Below are 19511 nucleotides of genomic sequence, written 5' to 3'. Positions count from 1 at the left end.
AAAAAATATATTTTTCTTTTTAAGTTTTCACGAGTATGTCCGTGAAATCTAAAAGGCAGTTGCGTTAGATTGCCATTGTGGTAATGGAAGCGGATCCTTTGTAGCATAATTCCTGTAATAATCCTGTAACACACTTTAAACGGATGAGAGAGGTATTTAAAAAAAAATTAACATCTCAACCTCTTGTGTGCATGACATAGATTTGATTTTAAAAAAAATCAAAAAATAATTTTATTTGATTTTTTTATGAAGATCTATATCTTTAAAAATAAATTACTACTGAACTCTCCCAAATTTTAAGCGTGAAATCTAATTTTATAACTAATTGGAATGCTCTTCCAATCATTTAAAAAAGTGCTACAGGTTGCTATAGGAACCGTGTGCTACAGACGATCCACTTCATGTGGTAAGTCACATCGACTGAACCATAGTAACCAAACAGAGTAAGTGAGTCGGCAGAGGCAGGTTATGATTCCAAATGAATGGTAGCAACAGATTAATTAAGAGTCCACTAGTCCTACCAAGTTAGTAAGGATTTCACCCTCAATAAAGTTCCTTGGGCTCAACTTGTGGCATCATGTCTTTATCCAATGCTTCCGGTTGTAAATGACAAAATTCTACCCTCCATAAAAAATAATTTATTTTTCACTATTGAATTTCAATTTTAAGTTGAGAGTTACCTAAAATTTCGGTAGTCCTCAATTTTCAAAACCTTCTATCAAATTATAAAAATAAAAAAAAACATTATTTTTCAGAAAAAAATTCTGGATCTGAGAGGACTTTAGTGTTGGATTGCTGAGGTGGCAATCCATTTTAGCAGAACGACGACACTTAATATTAGCAATCATCACCAATCAGATCAATAACAAGCAGCTGTGTTAGTTGTCAATTTTTTGGGAATGGGGTTATTGAAATACAGTACTTCCAGAAATATGAAATCATTTCCCCCCCCCCCTCTGTCATCATTTATCCTGAATAAAATGACCAAACTACCCCTCCCCCTCTCTCCTGTCCATCAGCATCATCTTCATTTGGCATTTGGTGAAGGAAGGAAAACCAGACTCAATTACACATAAATTAAAGAAAAACTTAAAAAATCAGTAAAAGCCTCACAAGAAGAAACAGAGCTTCCATGGCAGAAAACTGCAAAGGAAAACGCAACAAAAACAGTAATAAAGCTTGCATATCAAACATAGCCCATGACCATCTCTTCTCAATCCTTCTTCTACTCCCCATAGACACAGTTCTCTCCTTTTCCACGACTTGCCGAAGATTCAAATCTCTGGTCTCCTCAGAGAAACTTTGGGAGTTAATCTGCAAGAGAGATTGGGGAAACAGTTTCTTTGATGCCATCTTATCTTCTTCTCCAAAAGTGATGAAACATCAACACTTCTCATGGAAGAAACTCTATCAACAGGTTTCTCAACTGGGTTCTATCAATTGCCTTAGATTGTCTGGTGGGAATGATGGTTTACTGTTTCCAAGTCCCAGAGCTTCACACTCTCTCAATTTTGTGTCAGATTGTCTGGTTTTATTTGGTGGAGGTCGTGAGGGAGGTCAGTCCTTGAGATACCCATCTTCTGTTTTGGCTATTTTTAGCTCTCATTAATTTAATTTTTATTTATAATCATCTTGGATGGAGTCCCCATCCAACTATATTGTTGTAAGGGAGGCGACTTCTTGTGAAACCATCTGTGTTTTGGGTGTTATTTATTTATTATTATTTACTTGTTCTTAAGATAATATTGGATTTAATTCATTTGGCTAGATATCTTAGTAGTGATTTTGATTCTGTATGATCTGATGTATTTTTTATTGTTCTAAGAGTCATGTGGACCCATGAGATGCTTTTTTTTTTTAGTAGTAATAATGGCCACCTCATTTCTCCTTTTATTTTTATTTTTATTTTATAGGAGCATCAAGAACTTGTGGCCATTGTTCAAGCCTTTTTAACACTAAGCTTTTGTTCTCTTGAGTGTGTAAGTGTCTGAGTGAGTTGGGTAACTCCTTGGGACACATTGAAATCAGGCTGACTAGAACTATATTGGAGAGAACTTGAGTGTAAAACACAGTTGCAATGCAACAAGTATTAGGGTGAAACTTAGAGGGCTTGCAGCATTGACAAGGAGTGTGTGTGCTATATCGGGTGTGGCGTGTGCCTAAGTGAGTTGGGGTAATTCCTACGACACTTTGGGATGAAGTTGACTCAAGCTACATCGATAGCTTGAGTGTTCTATGGGTACTATGCAAGAAAGGGCTAGGGCCATGACAATATACTGTTTATGCATCTCATTAGATAGACTTAGAATTCTAGTTCCATTTAAAAAAATGGATAAATGTGTGGAGTCTGGAACTATATTTGATGTAGAGAATTCTAGATTTTCTTTGAGGTATCTTTTTGACTGTGAATGGCTATCACCATATGTTAATTATGTTAGAATGTTGTTACAGACTTGTTTCCGCTGAAAATGTATGAGCATCTACGTGATCTGATTTTTATTTTCTCATGTAGGACGCCATCTGGATGACACATGGGTGGCATATGTTCGTGATGAGTTTAGGAGAGTTCCGAGATGGGAGAAGATAAACTCAGGCATCCCAAGCGGGAGATTTGGACAAACATGTGCAGTTTTTGGCGAGACTCTCGTCCTCTTTGGTGGGATAAACGACCATGGGATTCGTCAGAATGATACATGGCTAGGGCACGTCGTGCGCGATGAAATGCTTGGAATCAAACTCTCGTGGAATCTTCTTGACGTGGGTCCTGTTGCACCTCCTCCTCGTGGTGCCCATGCTGGGTGTTGTGTTGATGACAAGAAGATGGTGATCCATGGAGGAATTGGAGTATATGGCCTCAGACTGAATGACACATGGCTATTGGATCTCTCAAATGGTGTGAGATCTGCCATATGGCATGAGGTTGCTACTCGCCTGTCACCTCCAGCTCGTTCAGGGCACACACTGACGTGCGTCGGTGGCACACGCATGGTTCTTTTCGGAGGGCGTAGTACAGGTTATGAAGTGCTCAATGACGTCTGGTTCCTTGACATTGGGGAAGAGTATCCTGAATGGGTGCAGCTAACTTACAAATTTAACATACCCGAGGGTGTTCCACATCCACGCGTGGGTCACTCTGCTACACTCATCTTAGGAGGCCGGGTACTAGTCTATGGAGGGGAAGATTCAGAAAGGCACAGAAAAGATGACTTTTGGGTGTTGGATGTCAATGCTATACCAACTGTGAAGATGCATTCCCACAAATTGGATACAAATAGATTAAAGACATGGAAGAGGCTTAAACCTGAAGGCCATCAGCCTGATTGCAGATCATTCCATCAGGCTTGTGTGGATCATTCTGGTCGTTATTTATACATATTTGGTGGAATGGTGGATGGGTTGGTCAAGTCTGCAGAATCATCTGGTTTGAGGTTTGATGGGGAGCTATTTCTTGTGGAGTTTGGATTGTGAGTCTTGTAAATGGTACATATCTTAAATTGTGCCATAAGAGCAGCCGATGTGGGTCCAACTCTTATCATCATATAAGTTCTTTAGAAAGATATGATTTATAATATTTTTTTTTCTCGAAATAAAAGGTGTCTTGAACTCAATAACTCTCCCTTTGATCAATTGTGGTTGTTGGAAATAGAAAATATTGTAAATAAATGAAAATTTGTTAACATGCCAGAAATTCAACATATGATTACTGCAGTGAAACCAACTCTTCTATAAGCTCCACGAGGTTCAGTTGTCTTCCTTAGACTAGACCCACTTCTGCTTCTGTGGTATTTTATTTATTGATCACTCTAGAATCTTTAATTTCCATCTATAGATCAATCGATTCATTCACATGTAATTTCCTCTACCATGCTAAATATAAATAAACCTGCAAGATTTGTGCCGGCTAAATAAATCTTGTACTTCCATTCCACTCTTATTTGAGTCAAGTCTTCTGTCATTAAGAGTGAATTAAAATCTGTTTTCTATAACTCCATCCACCTTCTTTTGGGTCTTCCTCTCGTTCTTTTATGACCTTCAACTTGAATGTTTTTTAACTGAGATTATAATCTTTTCATTGAATATATCCAAACCATTTATTGGAATCATTCCTACATCATCCCATGTGCATTTGTTTAAGAGCCAAGAATTTCAATGCATTATGGTGTAGTATGCTACTGGGGATCAATGGATTTAATGAGGGGAAAAGTGGATGCATTGAAGTTAACCTAACAATTTTGACATGTCGGCTCTTTGGGATACATTGGATTAAATTATTGTACGTCACTTGTAATATTCATATATTGTTTGGTAATAATCAGATTTTTTTTGTTCAAGATTTTAATAAAATAAGAATAATGCTAAAGAAACCTCAAGATTGTACCTCATATCGCACATCCTGACATGAAAGTGTAGGAACCATAGATGCCTTTCATCGAGATACAAGTCAAAACCATCTATGGTTCCTGCACACATTCACATCAGGATGTGCGATATGAGGCACAATCTTGAGATCACTCCAGCACGACTCATAAAATAAAGATGAACGGCCCAACTCCATGTTATTATGCAAGTAAAAAAAAAATTGGCCAATTTGTGAATTCCAGTCAACTCCATGGAAATTGTTACTGTCTGGATGAGATTACAATTTAAACAAAAACTATTTGTAACTGGCTTGGGCACATTGCTCTGGCATCTCCGAAAGATCGAACTATGTGCAATTTCAAAACGTTGAACCATTGAACCCGAAGAATGAACGCTTCACCAAAAACAGGAAATTGAGAATAATAAATAGTTGGGCAGAAAATTGTTAACCCGAGGAAAACCATCAAACCTTCACTAGTTAGAAACAAAAGAAGGGGAAAAAAATAAAAGACAACTCATAGGCTCACCTCAACATCGTAGAACTTGATGTAGAATCGGGAGCTATCCAAGGAAAGCTTGGTTTCAAGAATTTCTGCAATGGTTGAGCTGAGTTTTCCATTAACACTCGGACCAAGTCCTCCAATGGATATCAATTCACCATACGCAGCTGGCTCTTCAGTTCCAGCAAATGCAATAGGTACTCCTCCATTCAGCAAAATCATCACATACTAAACCATTCATCGTCACCCAAGTACATTAATTAGCTATAAATCAAGATGTTGATAGAAATGCACTATCCTACTACATTAGATCATTATGACACAAATAGGGAAAAAGTGTGAGTCAGAACTAAAACGATCTATTGTCCATCTTCAACAAGAGAATCATCACATACTGAGATATGCAGCACATTAAGTTGTTGCAAGAACAAGGGATCTACGGGATCAATGTAATCGTGAAAACAGCAAAAATAAATACAAAGTAAGTCTGTAGAACTGCCTCATAAAGAGTTCCAATTGGTACTATTGTGACTTGGGGAAGTAAAATTTCATTTCATTTCCTTATTTATGGGGGAAAAAAAAGAGATCTTATTCAAGGAATACGATTCACTTATCAAAATGTGTCAAGAGATGAAGAATTCTCCCTCTTAAATTCCCAATGGAGGCATAGAGATATACAAAATAGAATTCAAGATCCATATCCAAAAAAATAAAATAAGACCCAACATCATGACTACTGATAACTAAAGAAATGTAGAGAACCCGCATCGCATGAGTGAAACCATGAGAGACTAAATCAGAGAAAAATGGAAGATTTACCCATCTTCATTTAGGAATAGCCACCACATTATGAAGTAAGACAGACCCAAACAAATTCACATCCATTAAAGTACAAAAACCTCTGCTTTGTGATCAGGAATCAATCGTACTCTGAATCATCAACATCGTATTAAATATCAAAACGTATAGTATTTAGTATTTACCTTACATTACATCTCATATCATTTCCATTAGGTGGGAATCACTCTTAACTTATCTTAATCTACGCTACTCAAATATGCCAAGTATGACATTATCCATTTTGAAGTATCCGAGTATCAAATATAATAATTTATTTGAGTTCATTATATGGTAGTGTACAATATTTATGTATATGTATTGTGATTGTTGTGCAGAAGCGTAACAAGAGTAAAGATAAAAAGACAAAAACGAACACACAAGATTTACGTGGTTGGGCAAATGCCTACGTCCACAGAGGAGAGGGAGAAAAAAAAATCCACTATCAACGAAAAAGATTACAGACTCTCTGTCCACAGCTGCAAGGAACCTCACTGACGAAAAAAACATTAAGAAAACCCTACTTGAAAATACAATACATATAAACCCAAAAGTTCGCCTTGGGGGCGCTGCCCCCAACCCCATGTGCGCCAACTCCGCATCGGGAAAGGTCCCTTTTAATACTGCCTTGACTCTTGAAGTCCAATTCTGTATCTTTTTTTTTTTTTTGGGTAACCGACGTTGCAAACCAAGACACTAACCGAAATTGATTCATCATTTACAGTGATAGACCCATTTTTTTTTTTTTGGGTTAATTTACACCTTTTTTAACCAGAAAAGGAACCAAAACAGATGGAAATAAAAAATAAAACATAAACCCACCTTTCATATAGTAGAATTTTCAAACATCTAATGCTCAAGTACAACAACAGTAGATAATAAGGGTAAAAAAATAGAATAAACCCACCTTATATAGAATAAAATGATCAAACACTTGATGCTCACAACAACAACAACGACATAAAAAGGGGGGGATTAATGGGGTGTTTTTTTTTTCTTTTTTCTTTCTGACTTACAGATTCAGGCTTGCCAATGATCTTTGCAACAGCTTTAGTTGCATCTTTGAGGATGTCTGAGGCCACAACAGCATCCACTGGAACATTGGTGTACAAATTTAAAGTGGGCATCCTAAGCTTATTGTAGCAATTCTCTCCCTAATTAATATTATCTTACAACGTTGGTGAAGGATAAAGAAAACAAGAAGAACCTTTTAGTCTATGAAGATAAACAAATAGATATCATGTATGTACCCTGTGGCGCTTGTCCTTCACCAGTTACTTAATGGTTCCATACATATGGCGCCAAACTACTCTATTAGACAATAAGAATGGCCTACATACACTGATTTATGGTTTTTTTTTTTTAAATGGGGAAGTGCTATTAGACGATAAGAATGGTCTACATACACTTATTGGTGAAACACGTTCCTTTCTAATGTAGTAAGATTTTAAGTCTTAATAAGGGTCGTTTTGCTCAAATGGATTATCATATTAGCAAATCCAACATCACAACTCTCTAAGTTTCATTGAAAAACTTAGATTAAAAAAAAAAAAAAATTTTGAGTTTGATCCAAGGTTTTTAAGATGGAAGGCTATCGAACTTCCATGTGCTCCCAATCCTAAATTTGAAATTCAATGGGAAAAATAGTTTCTTTCTTTCCTTCTTTCTTAAAGGAATAATGATGAATGCACACGACTGATGTGGCAAGGGCATGAATTGCACATCTTTTTCTTGTGTATCTCGATGAAACGATCTATGGTTATGTGTCCTTGCCACGTCAATCACGTACCCAACCTCGTATCAGGATTGTTATCTTTGTCAAAATAGTGTTGGCCTGGTTACTTACGTGTGTTGTTCTGTTGCACCAAGACTATAGCAAGCTGGGAAGCTTCTAGGTGCCCAACGCAAACTATTCCACCCACTACAGGAACTATTATACTACTGACCCTATTAATGACTGTCGAACGGATCTAGCATCCAGAAGCGTAGACTTTAGGTTTTGTTTTTTCCTAAGGTAAGGAAACTATTCCTTGCTACTGCTTTAGGTCAATTGAGATGTTAGGATTAAGAAAGGAAGGCGGTGAGAAAGGGGAAGTATTATAAATTGATTGACCAAAATACCCTCAATATATGTTAACACCACCATGGTTTTTTTTATATTATAAGACAATGCTTGTTAGCTCCGTGAAACCTCGTAAAATGTCGGATACGCAAATCATTCCGTGCTTTGAGATTTTGCATGTGCTTCGTTACTATAATGAAAAGTGGACCCTATCGTATTGTCTGATTTTTCTCTGTAAAAAACACTTAAACTTACCACAAACCTTTACGGCAAAAAAACTTGTGAAAATAATTACGGGTTTTATCAATGTTAATGAGATTATTTTGACATTGTACAAAAATAAATTTTGATCTCATGTCAAAAGGATTTTGTTGACATTAAGTATTTTATTTTTTTTTAAATGTTCCTTGTCAATGGGATCCCTTTGACTTTGTAAAAAAATAAATTCTAATCTCATGTTAAAAGGTTCCTATTGACATTGAGTATTTAAAAATAAAAATAAAAAAACTTTTGACATGAGATTAGAATTTATATTTGTACAGTGTCAAAGGGATCATTTTGACATAAGATTAGAATTTAGTTTTATAAATTGTCAAGAGGATCCCATTGACACTAAACTTTTTTTTTTTTTTTACATTTTTGTTCGACAATTAAGTACTTGGAAAGTTTCACGAGACTTTCCGCTTATTAACTATCAAGCATTTTAATAAAAAATTGCATTAGAAAGATTTTAATAAAAGGTAAATTTCCAAATAGTTACAAAAGTTTTCGATATTTCCAAAATGTTGATAATGTTGACAAAAGTCATCATGTAATGTTAACAATTTGATAATATTTTATCAACATTATGTGATAGTTGTGTCAAAATTAGTAATATTTTGAAAATTCCAAAAACGTCAAAAATTAGTTGGTAGTATACCTTTTCATAAATTTACACATATTTTTTATGAAATAATTTTATTGTAAAATATCTATAATATCTTTAAAAACATCCTTATTTTTTACTATCAATCATTATATAATAAGAAAAGTTGCATTCATATAATAAATATTAAGTGATGTTATTACCTAAACGTATTGTCCACTCCCAAAAAAAATTTCATTTAATTGATGTGTTATAATAATAAAAAATGGTGTGACAAACATGAGAATCAACTTAAGAGTGAAATGAGAGCTCGTGCACGTACCAATAATAGAGTCCAAGAAGACATGGCCACAATGGAACACACAACCACGAGGACCCCGAAGATTTGATTTCCAATTGCCGGAAAACCACTTAAAGGAGAAGGTCCACGAAGCTCTAGTCCAGTCCAAAGCACCATTATGATGGGACCGATGACCGACAACACAATTCCTCATAGCTTGGCTTGACCACTTAGAGTGGAAAACTGGAAAATCTCTTGCTTGAAAACCACTGCCAGGGTGAGAACCACAACCATCACCATGTTCATAGGGGTGCTCAGGAACGTCACCGATGTGTATTGCAGATTTAAATATTAAGAATAGAGAAAGGAGTGTTGAGTTTATTGGAGTTAGATTCAAAATTTACTCTAGCCTAGATAGCTTTTCTTACTTCTTCTTTTTTTATTATTATTATAAAAGAGGCTCTTAAGCTAGTATTGTTGGAGATGCTCTAAATTAGGCATATTAGCCTGACTCAAATATGTTCCTGTGACACAATGATGTAGAGGACAATTTTAAGAGCTCTGAAAACTCATCTTCGCTTGCCAGCTAACCAAAATATACACAATGTTAAAATATATATATATCATAATAAAACCATATGCATCAGATGGGAAAGTAGATTTAATCAAAATTAGAGAAATACAATCATACATGAGTCCTTTTTAAATTGAAGTATATCTTATTACAATGCTTCATATTAATATTTTAATAACCAGTAAAATATACATACAATCTTTGAGAGAGTAGGAGGAGTTGAATAATAAAAAGTTTGATAACTAGCTCTAAGCTAAACTATTACTTAATTGCTTTGAAGGACATATTAATGGAGAATTTATGTCTTCCAACCACATCTTCTTTTTCTCATTATCATTAGCTTTGGCCCACAAAAGGAGATAGAGGCCCCCAACCACAAGCAATGCCCCAATAATACTGTAAACCGCAAACTTGAATCAGAACAAACAAATAGAGATGAGATAATCCAAGTTACCAAACAACCACTACAATCTAAATAACATTAGCATATTAAATAAAATTACAAAATTTATAATTATAAAAATAAACTGTTCATATTAAATAAACACTAATGTACAAAATTTCATATGAAATATAATATAAGAATATAATTTTCAAAACTTTACAAATAAGTTGAGATTTAATTGTGTATTGAGGAGACATTTTTATTTTTTATTTTTAAAGTAAGCTATTTTTGTGACTTAGAACATAATAGTTGCTACCATGACTGACCTTCCAAGATGAACAGACTTCCTCAAAACCAGTGTCTCCAAAATGAAAGTGAAGAAGATGATAAGAGGAGAAAATGCCGAAACGAAAACTGGCCCTCTTTTGCGAATGCACCATGTTGTCACATAGTTTGAGATACCTGTCACAATAATTCCCTACGCACACACACTAGCTTTATTAATTTCTAGTTCAAAGACCAATCTTTTTGAAATTGGAATTTGAGGGTATTATCGTTAAAAACAAAAAAATTCAAGGTCATTTTCGAAACAAAATCCAATTTTCAAAGTGTATTTATTGCACGTTAACGTGTGCCCTTAGGGCAACATAATCAAAGAGAGTGCTAACAATTTGAAAATATAGGGATATCTCAAATAATTACCAAATTAAAAAGGTGTGTCAAGATTATCAAAAAAGTTGAGAGGGGGCAACCACCCCTCTCGCCCCCCTTGACTCCACCCCCTCAATCCAATTTATAATAAATATATAATTGTGGAGGATATTTTTCGTTAGATACCAAGGGGCAACACGTGATACCTAAGGATTCGAATGATGTATATAGATCTAAGCCAATTCATTTGAGGGTAAACTCTGTGGCTCAACAAAAAAACTAACCATTGGTTCAGGTCTTGGTTGGTCGGAGAAATATTGGATCCATGATACATGGTATAACCGTTTAATTAGCCTAAACCCCTAAAAATCAGAAATTAGATTAAAAGTGGTTAAAATTTTGGTGATGAAAAGTTTCAAAGAAGAAGGAATGTATGAGAATAGAATATTGAGTACATACATTCCCAAATCACCAATTAAGATCTCCTCTTAAATTGGATAAAGGTCAAATCGAGAACAAGATTTAAAGGGATCCTAGGGTATCATCTCTATAAATACATGGATAGAAATACTAAAATGTACGAAATTTTTTCTCTTTAAACTACACTATTTTTTGTACTAAGATTCTGACTTGAGTATTAGAAAAGTATTGTTACAGACACATCCAAAGACATAAGGAGCGAAGATTACGAGACATCGTCACAGATCTCAAGGTAATACAAGTTTTTGCATTTACACTTTAACGCTATCTTTAGAATACGAAACAAGAATCACAAAAAATCACGTGGTACGATTAAGGATTAGGTCTAAAGTTTCCAATCTGATCTTGCCGAAGAAAAATAAAGGAAAGGGAGTTCGTTGGATAAAATAGTGAGATATGTTGGGGGTTGTATAGCAAATTGAAAAGGATTTAATCTTTGTGAATTCTTATAAATCAAGATAAGCATAAAAAGAAAAATCAAGAGGAAGTATATCTGAATTTTTTGTAAAAATTGGATAAAAGAGATGTGTGTTGATCTATGGCCACACTTCGGTAGCCATTAGGAAACAACCAACCAACCAAATCATCAAGATCACTAATTTGATGTGTTAATCTGGACGACTTGAATTCACCATTTAACGGGTGAGAGGGGACATTAGAAAAGAACGATTTTAACTAATGGAGCCCCAAAACTCAGGGTGCATTTAAAAAGATGTACTTCCTGCAAGGTTAAGTAATTTTTCTTCTCTACCAGTCTACCACGACTACTTTCCTTTTAGAGCCGTTCTAAACTGATTTCCTATAGCACTGTGCTTAGCACTGCACTGACGCGGAAATTAATGTGCACATAACCATAGATTTTTTCCTCGAGATGCATTTAAAAACATTTATGATTCAGTGCAGTGTCAAAGTCAATTCAGCATTTTTGCTTCTTTTCAATGCAACGTTAGAAATCAATCGGTGGTTGGGCATAGAACCATAGATTTTTTTTTCTCAGGATAGACAACTATGCATATTTATCGGGATGTGTTGTTGTGTATCCCGAGGAAATCTTTGGGTTCTACCCATGGCCATGTCATGAGAGTTTAGAGGGGAGTTTGTCTGAGGGGGTGTTAAGAAATGACGACTCATAAAAAAGGGTGAGTATAGGGACTAGTCCTTCTTAAAAAAATAAAAAAAAAAATTCTTTTCCCTATAAAGGAAAGAAATTTTTTGGGATTGCGACTGTAAATATCATTAGTCCCATCCTAAAATAAGGGTGAGGAATATCCTAATTTAATATTAATTCAATTTGACAAAGATACATATCTTTACTATTATAATGAGGGTACAAGTGATTTTTAGATTTTAAAAATACCATCATATTAACATTAAAACTTAATGTAATCTGATCATTTTGATAAAACCCAAGAAATTGTACTTATGCATTCCAAAATCTCAATTGGTAGCTTTTTAATATTAAAAAATATATATCATTTTTGAATAATGATTTTCTGACCCTCGTCTCTAACACAACTCTTTTGACACAATAAAATATTAGATTTTCTTCCTTGAGATACACAATTGTACATATTTATGGGAATGTGCATTTGTGCATCCCCATGAAAGAAAATCTACAATTCTATCATTTGTCCCATCATGAGAGTAAAGGTGGGAGTATGTCGGAAGGAGGGAGTGAGAAAATCACAACTTATTTTTCAATTTCTTTTTTACTATGTATTCTTCAAACTTATCTTTTAATTAATATTTTAAATTATTAAAAAAAAAAAAAAAAAACAAAAACAAACTTAATATACATGTGTTTTTGCACATGCCACCTTCTAGTAAAGCATAATATATTTTGTTTAAATATATAATATGATATTATTGGATTATGAGTTATCAGATCTGATCATTATTATAATCCAAATCCTTGCTCCAAATCAAGAATTATTCGATCAAAATGGATCAGGTTTCAGATCTGATCTATGACAAATCATAAGTATAAAGTTGAAGGTTAAAGGTTTGAGAATCGAAAGTTACCCCATACAGAAGGGTAGGAACCTGAAAACTGTGATTAAAGCTTATCTTCCACGACGATGCATGTGGATTTGCCACAACTGCTATGATACCTGTTTGGACTGTCCCACACAAACTTATTATAGCCGTTAAAGATATGTCTGCGGCATACTTAGTTGCTACGCGTTCCTGCAGATCATTTTATATCTTCAATCATTTCAACTCCTTATATAAATTATTGACCAAAATACCCTAAATAAATGTACTCTACCAACCTCCAACACTTCCGAGAAAGATTGATAAAGTAAAAAAAAAGGCTGATTTTGTAATTCAACTTGATTAGGTAACTTAAAAACTCACCCACATGGCAAGTTAAATTTTTTTCTCTCTGGATACACAACTGCACATGTTTTATGGGGATGTACGCATTTGTGTATCCCAAGGGAAAAAATCTACATACTTGTAAGGTACTCGCCAATGAGTTAAATGGGTTAAATTAACAAGTAAAAATATTTTTTTTAAGTATAAAAATATAAACAAATGTGTATTTCATATGTTAAATGATAAAATAACACTTAAAAATAGTAAAAGTAAAAAAAAAAAATATTCTATGATTGATTAAATAACGATTAATCATGATTTTTAAAAAAAAATCAAAGATATTTTTCAAATACTTTGTGGCTTTTTAAAGAAATTGTGATTAATCATGATTTTTAAAATTAAAGAAAAAAAAAAAATCCCAGATTTTTGTCAATATGCCTCCAACATGATTTTTGTAACAGTGATTCCACATAGAAGCGTCCAACACTAGAGGAACTTAGAAGAACCCCCTATAATTGCTGGTTGTTTTGTGCATCACAACCACCGACACATGATCAGCTTCGATACTGATAGGCAACCAAACACATCGAGCCACTTTAATGCGGTAGAGATATTTTGCATCTTCAAAATCCCTTTAAAAAAAAAAACACTTATATTATAAAGCACAATTTGACCTCTAATTCTAAGAATTTTGCAGTACTACCCTTACCCACCAAATTGTCGGTATTAAGATATAGGAAATTTTATTCAAATAATTATAAGGTGTTTTTGTTTATTTTGAAAATGTAGTTTAAAAATGATTCAAAAATAAAGGAGCGGCTCGGCAGCCCTAAAGTTTGCCAAACATTTTTTGTAAATCACTTTTGATAGGGTTAGAAGTTTTGGAATATGCTGATTTTTTGTGAGGATCTCTACGGTGAGGAGATCATCCTCACCAAAAATCAGTTCATTTTGAAACCTCTAACCCTAGTTTATAAGTTGAAGAATCGTGGATCGTCCAATTTTTATAAATCACTTTTGATGGGGTTAGAAGTTTTGGAATAGGCTGATTTTTTGTGAGGATAATGATTTCCTCATCATAGAGATTATCCTCACAAAAAATCAGCTCATTCCAAAGTTTTTAGCCCAAGTTTTGAAAAATGTTTGACAAGATGTTTGACAAACTTTAGGGCTGCTGAACCGCCCCCTCAAATAATATGTGATAACTTTATCAACATATATAATATTTTCTGTATTTTGAAAACTTTCCAAAATATATTTTAGAAGGTACAACTTTCCTCTCGTTAATATAGGAAAATATTGTAGATCTTTAATCAGGCTGATTCTACGTGTCAAAGAATGATTATAGAGAATCGGCCCCCAAAGAAGAAAATTGTCATCCACTCCTAAGTTTAGGTGATCATTTAATTGATGCTTCAAAATAGAAAGAATGGTGTGGCAAACACGGAAATCAGTTTAAGAGATCACGTACCACTAATAAATTCCATGAAGCCATGGCCACAATGGAGCACACACACATGAGGACCCCAATGGCCTGACTTCCGATTGCTGGAAAACCACTTAAAGGTGAAGGTCCACGGAGCTTCGGTCCCGTCCAAAGCACCATTATGGTGGGGCCGATGACCGACAGTACAATTCCCCATAGTTTGGCTTGACCACTTTGAGTGCAAAACTGGAACGTCTCTTGCCTGAAAATCACAGCGAGTACGAAAACCACGGCCGTCGATGCATTCATAGCTGTGGTTTGGAACGTTGCTGATATGTATCGGAGACTTGAAGTTAACATTAACTGACCCAACGTTATCCTTCACAGTTCACAAACAAGCACACATAATTCAAACCAATGTAAATTAGATGCTAATATGCACCGGGGTCAGTACCAGAACATATCTAGGCATCTAACATACTCATTGTCAGTGCAGTGTTGAGTACTGAAGTCAGTTTTGAACGATTCTTTTATCTCATCTCCGTCCTAACGACGTATCATGTACGGCGAGAAAAGATCAATCCCTCCGAAACATGTATTGATAATTGGGAAAATTACTTAGTTTGAGATAACTAAACTATCATTTTCTCATCTTCTTCACATAGTTAGATTTTCGAATGGAGATTGGGATCCTCTCTGACGATCTTTGATCATGAATGACGAATGAAGAATGATATTCTCTTAATTTTGAACATCTAAATGTATTATTTCTTTTTTTTTTCTTTTTTATAATTTATAAGAAGAAAATTGAATAATGAAATTGAGATTCGAATATCTTTTTTTATGATTACATCATAACTTTTGATTTGTAATTATAATTAATGTATTTTTGAATATTTAAAAAAAATTAACCAAGTATGAAAATTGATAAAATAAAATATAAAAAAAAATAATAATAATGAAAATTCTGATTTGCATTATGAGTTCACCACTTTATATTTAATTACTGGAGATAGAGAGGAGAGTACATTAGGAAGCCCAACAAGAAAGCCCAGCAGAAAAAGTTGAAGGTGAATGGTGGCCTTTTTTTCCTTCAAACACCATTAAGAGATAGAGCAAAATTAATTAATAAATAATGTGAATGAGAGAGACAGAGAGAGAGTAACAATATGTGTGACAGAGTGAAGTAATCTACCTTTCAAAGAGAAAAGCAAGAACATAAAGAACTAAGGTGGCGATGAGGTGCTCATAGAACACAAAGACAGGCCCACTTGAACCACCTGATATTAGAGATTGGAGAAGAACAATGAAACATGCTAACCCTAGAGTACACATTGTCATCAACACATGAGGTGTGAACTCCTCCACTATCCTTCTCCACCATCCTCTCACCATCCTCTCTCTCTCTCTCTCTCTCTCTCTCTCTTGCTCTTCTTCCTTTAGCTATACTAACTTTTGTACTCAAGAAAAGTTGAGATATTTTTTTTTGTGGTCGTAATATTTTTAAACTACTACCGTATCACACAACGCCACGTGGTCATTCTTCAGTTCGCACTTGTTTTTATTCTTTTATTATTAGTAAAAAAAAGCATAATTACGTAACTTACAACTTAGAAAGCACTTCCAATGACCCGATGATATTTTCACACCCTTTACATGTCGGAAGGGAAATAAATTTTCAGATACTATCCCGATCAGATCTTACTGTTACATTTTTATTACAAAAACTCCCTTGGAGTTCTGACAACTCCAAGGGAACCTTACTTTATCAAGTTTGTTAAGATTAGATCCTATGACGTTGTATGTAAGGTTAATAGAGTGCCACATCAACAATACACTTAAACTTCACCGCTCAAAATTGATAGAAAATCGGAGGCTCAGCGACGGTCCATTTTCAAAGCCTTGGATCATTAAAAAATAACTTTTTTTTCCTCCGATGTAACTCCCTTTCAACGGTAGATGTAGCATTACAGGAAAATGGTGCTACAGAGGATCCACTCCCAAATTTGTTACCTAGCAAACCTTAAAGTGGGTAGCCACATCATAAAATTCAAATCTATGCGGTTAATTTGTTACTTAACATACCTTGGAGTGATTTTAATCCTATAACATTCAAAAATATGATCTTATGCCATAGGTTTATGAAGTAAAAAAATTATAAGAAATTTAGAAAAAAAAATTAATTAATTTCACCATTGAATTTTAATTTTAAATTTGAGAGTTTGTTAGTTATCCATTTTCAACACCTTTGATCAAGATCAAAAGGGACTTTTTTTTTTCAAATTTTTTCTTTTGAATATAAGTTTTTCCATGAAATCTAAAAGGTTGTGATGTTGGACTGCCAATTTGATAATCCATATGGGCCCAATGACCCTTAATAAGTTTTCAAATCTTGGCAAATCTCTCTATAAGAGCAACTCCAACCAATTTCTATATCTCTTTATTTAGAGATAGATTAGAGACTTACAAACCTAGATCCAATGAGTCTCTAAATTTTTGACAAACCTTCTAAATCACTATTCATGTCTTTAGAATTGACGGCCAAGCAAAAAAAAAATAGAGACAGTTTCTATTTCACTATTCATTTTGTACAAATACCAATTGTATTCCCATGATTTTCCATAAATGCCATTCTTGAATTCCCTTTTTCAATAAAAAAAAATGTTTTCCCCCTATTTATTTTTAATTATTATTATTATTCAATATTTTAAATTCTTTTTATTAATTATTTTAGAACTTTGATTTAATCAATTGTTCGATCAAACTCGAAAAAAAATTGAAATAAAAAATAATTTTGATCATGAATATTCATTTTTTTTTGGATATTTTTTAAATAAATGAAATTAATTTAAATGTATATATTTATATTTTTCTACTAAACATAAGATGACCAGACCAAATTGAAAGTCATATATTTAATATATTTTTAAATGTATATATTTATATTTTTCTTATTAGTGTTGGCGATTTATCCAAATGTCATATGTTTAGTATTCTGTATTTATTTTTTTTTAAAGATTGAATTTTTGAAGTTTGCCTTAATATTATATGATGTTTGATTCCTCCACAATATAACTATTTGTTATCTCTATTTAGATTATTTTATTTTTATAGAGATGCAATTGGTATCCCAACTTTTTAAATTATTTTTTAGATCCCAATTTCAAAAATTAAAACACACCATGCAAAAATTACAAAAGTTTGGTTCAAAGTTATTTCTTCAACAATACAAAGCATTATAAATCATTCAAACAACTTTAACATTTATTTCCTAGTGATTAGAATCATATAAATAAATAAATAAATAAATTCAATCAATAGAAATCTAAACAAAAAATTAATTAATTTTTAATTATTTTCATTGGAAGAATTTTTTATATATATTTAAATTGGGGTGTATCAAGTAAAGTTGGATTGCCAAGAGCAAACTTTATTATTTGTTTTATATTTAACTTCGAGTGTAATAAGTAAAGTTGGGTTGGCAATAGTAAATTTATAATGAGACAATATGCTAATATAGAGACAAAAAAGTAGAGATCCGTTAGAGTTGCTATAATAAAAGTCAAGTCCAACTTTGATGACTTCATCCAGTCCCACTTACATAAAAATTTAATCCCACCTTTCTTTCTTTTATTTTCTTCTCTTTGTATTTATATGGAAAATCCAGGACGGACTTTTTTTTTTCACTATGATTTTCACTGTGTTTATGTGATAGTCATAAATGTGTTTTCTCGAGTTACGGTTATGTGCACACATCCACGTCAGAAATGTGAGAATCTCAGTAAATCCCAATGTGACCCCAGCATTACAAAGGACTTCAAGTACCCAATAATAATTCATATACTTTACTTTGTAAACGGGTCTACGGTGTCAATGGGTACCCATTTAACTGGAATCAAAAATTCCGATTCCAATTCCTTTTTTATTGGACTTGATTAGAGTCCGATCTAAAATAAATCAAACCGATAGGAATTGAAACCGCTAGGTTCTATCTAATGAATACCTGAAACTGATTTATGTTATCATTTCTTTTTATAATAGATGATTTAAGGTGTTCTTTTATATCAAAATTAATGCATGTTCTATAGAGTTCTTCAAAATTTCATAAAAAAATATGGATCAGAGCCTAAAATGAGCCATCTCTTCTAAAATTAATCACCTCTTAAAAAGATAAAATTTTATTTTTGAAAAAAAAATATCATTAACTTATATATTTAGTATAATAAATTATAACTATATTAATATTTTGTGGATAATATGCTAATTTGTTTTAAGAATTTTTTTTTAATTTTATATATAATGATTTGAAATATGTTTTTTCTCGTTTATTCATGAGAACTGAAATCGATACAAATATAATGGTTATGGTTCTAATTTTCTTAGGAATCGAACTGGAATCGACCCATTGACACTCGTAAACGAGTCAACCAAATCTTGCATTTAGCAAGGGAACACCTAATATTGCCAATTTTACAAGGATAAGGATATTACTAAACTACCCAAAACAAAACCATTATGAGATTGAATTGTATTCGGACTTTACAAATTGCTAGACTTAGATAGATATCCTTATAAATTAGGATAAAATTATTCTTAGAAGCTAAGGATATGAGTAATGATGAATGCACGCAGTAAATCATAGGCGGTTGTACACGGATGATGTGACAAGGACACGAAATTGTAGATCTTTTTTATTTGAAACTAAATTTAAAACCTTGGTTCTGATTATATTATTTATAACCCACTAGGAGTGTGGCGAGATGGTCAGACACT

At 33.4% G+C, this 19511-nt stretch overlaps 3 protein-coding genes across 3 annotated transcripts; 1 reads left to right on the top strand and 2 right to left on the bottom strand.

Moving 5' to 3' along the window:
* Positions 1 to 978: 978 nt before the first annotated feature.
* On the top strand, positions 979 to 3611 carry LOC147397527 (F-box/kelch-repeat protein At1g51550-like). The gene is made up of 2 exons (XM_086449260.1): positions 979 to 1556; positions 2513 to 3611. The coding sequence occupies exons 1-2, from the start codon at positions 1133 to 1135 to the stop codon at positions 3466 to 3468; spliced, it is 1380 nt and encodes a 459-aa protein (XP_086305386.1). The 5' UTR covers positions 979 to 1132; the 3' UTR covers positions 3469 to 3611.
* Positions 3612 to 4531: 920 nt separating this feature from the next.
* LOC147397526 (Tautomerase/MIF superfamily protein) lies at positions 4532 to 7020 on the bottom strand. The gene is made up of 3 exons (XM_086449261.1): positions 6713 to 7020; positions 4887 to 5087; positions 4532 to 4753 (listed from the first exon to the last, which is right to left on the bottom strand). The coding sequence occupies exons 1-3, from the start codon at positions 6821 to 6823 to the stop codon at positions 4718 to 4720; spliced, it is 348 nt and encodes a 115-aa protein (XP_086305387.1). The 5' UTR covers positions 6824 to 7020; the 3' UTR covers positions 4532 to 4717.
* Positions 7021 to 9557: 2537 nt separating this feature from the next.
* Positions 9558 to 16173, bottom strand: LOC147397525 (WAT1-related protein At5g64700-like). Its single transcript, XM_086451128.1, has 6 exons — positions 15934 to 16173; positions 15767 to 15829; positions 14784 to 15117; positions 13016 to 13180; positions 10189 to 10340; positions 9558 to 9873 (listed from the first exon to the last, which is right to left on the bottom strand). Exons 1-6 carry the CDS (start codon positions 16131 to 16133, stop codon positions 9726 to 9728), a joined length of 1062 nt encoding a protein of 353 aa, XP_086307254.1. The 5' UTR covers positions 16134 to 16173; the 3' UTR covers positions 9558 to 9725.
* Between the last annotated feature and the right edge of the window lie 3338 nt (positions 16174 to 19511).

Source organism: Akebia trifoliata, chromosome 8 (genome assembly GCF_017979445.1).
Source record: "Akebia trifoliata isolate Shusen 1 chromosome 8, ASM1797944v1, whole genome shotgun sequence".
Taxonomy (NCBI): Eukaryota; Viridiplantae; Streptophyta; class Magnoliopsida; order Ranunculales; family Lardizabalaceae; genus Akebia; species Akebia trifoliata.
This window is presented reverse-complemented; position numbering and strand designations above follow the sequence as displayed.

Bases quoted from the DNA above. Each gene is read 5' to 3' on its own strand.
- LOC147397526 (XM_086449261.1), bottom strand. From the start codon at position 6,823: ATGCCCACTTTAAATTTGTACACCAATGTTCCAGTGGATGCTGTTGTG. The intron at 5,088-6,712 runs GTAAGTCAGAAA...TGAATGGTTTAG, and splicing joins TCATTGGCAAGCCTGAATCT to TATGTGATGATTTTGCTGAA. The intron at 4,754-4,886 runs GTGAGCCTATGA...TTTTTGGTGAAG, and splicing joins TCAAGTTCTACGATGTTGAG to CGTTCATTCTTCGGGTTCAA.
- LOC147397525 (XM_086451128.1), bottom strand. From the start codon at position 16,133: ATGGTGAGAGGATGGTGGAGAAGGATAGTGGAGGAGTTCACACCTCAT. The intron at 15,830-15,933 runs GTAGATTACTTC...TGGTGTTTGAAG, and splicing joins CTTGCTTTTCTCTTTGAAAG to GAAAAAAAGGCCACCATTCA. The intron at 10,341-13,015 runs GTAACTTTCGAT...GTGTGTGCGTAG, and splicing joins TTCCTACCCTTCTGTATGGG to GGAATTATTGTGACAGGTAT.
- LOC147397527 (XM_086449260.1), top strand. From the start codon at position 1,133: ATGGCAGAAAACTGCAAAGGAAAACGCAACAAAAACAGTAATAAAGCT. The intron at 1,557-2,512 runs GTCAGTCCTTGA...TTTCTCATGTAG, and splicing joins TGGTGGAGGTCGTGAGGGAG to GACGCCATCTGGATGACACA.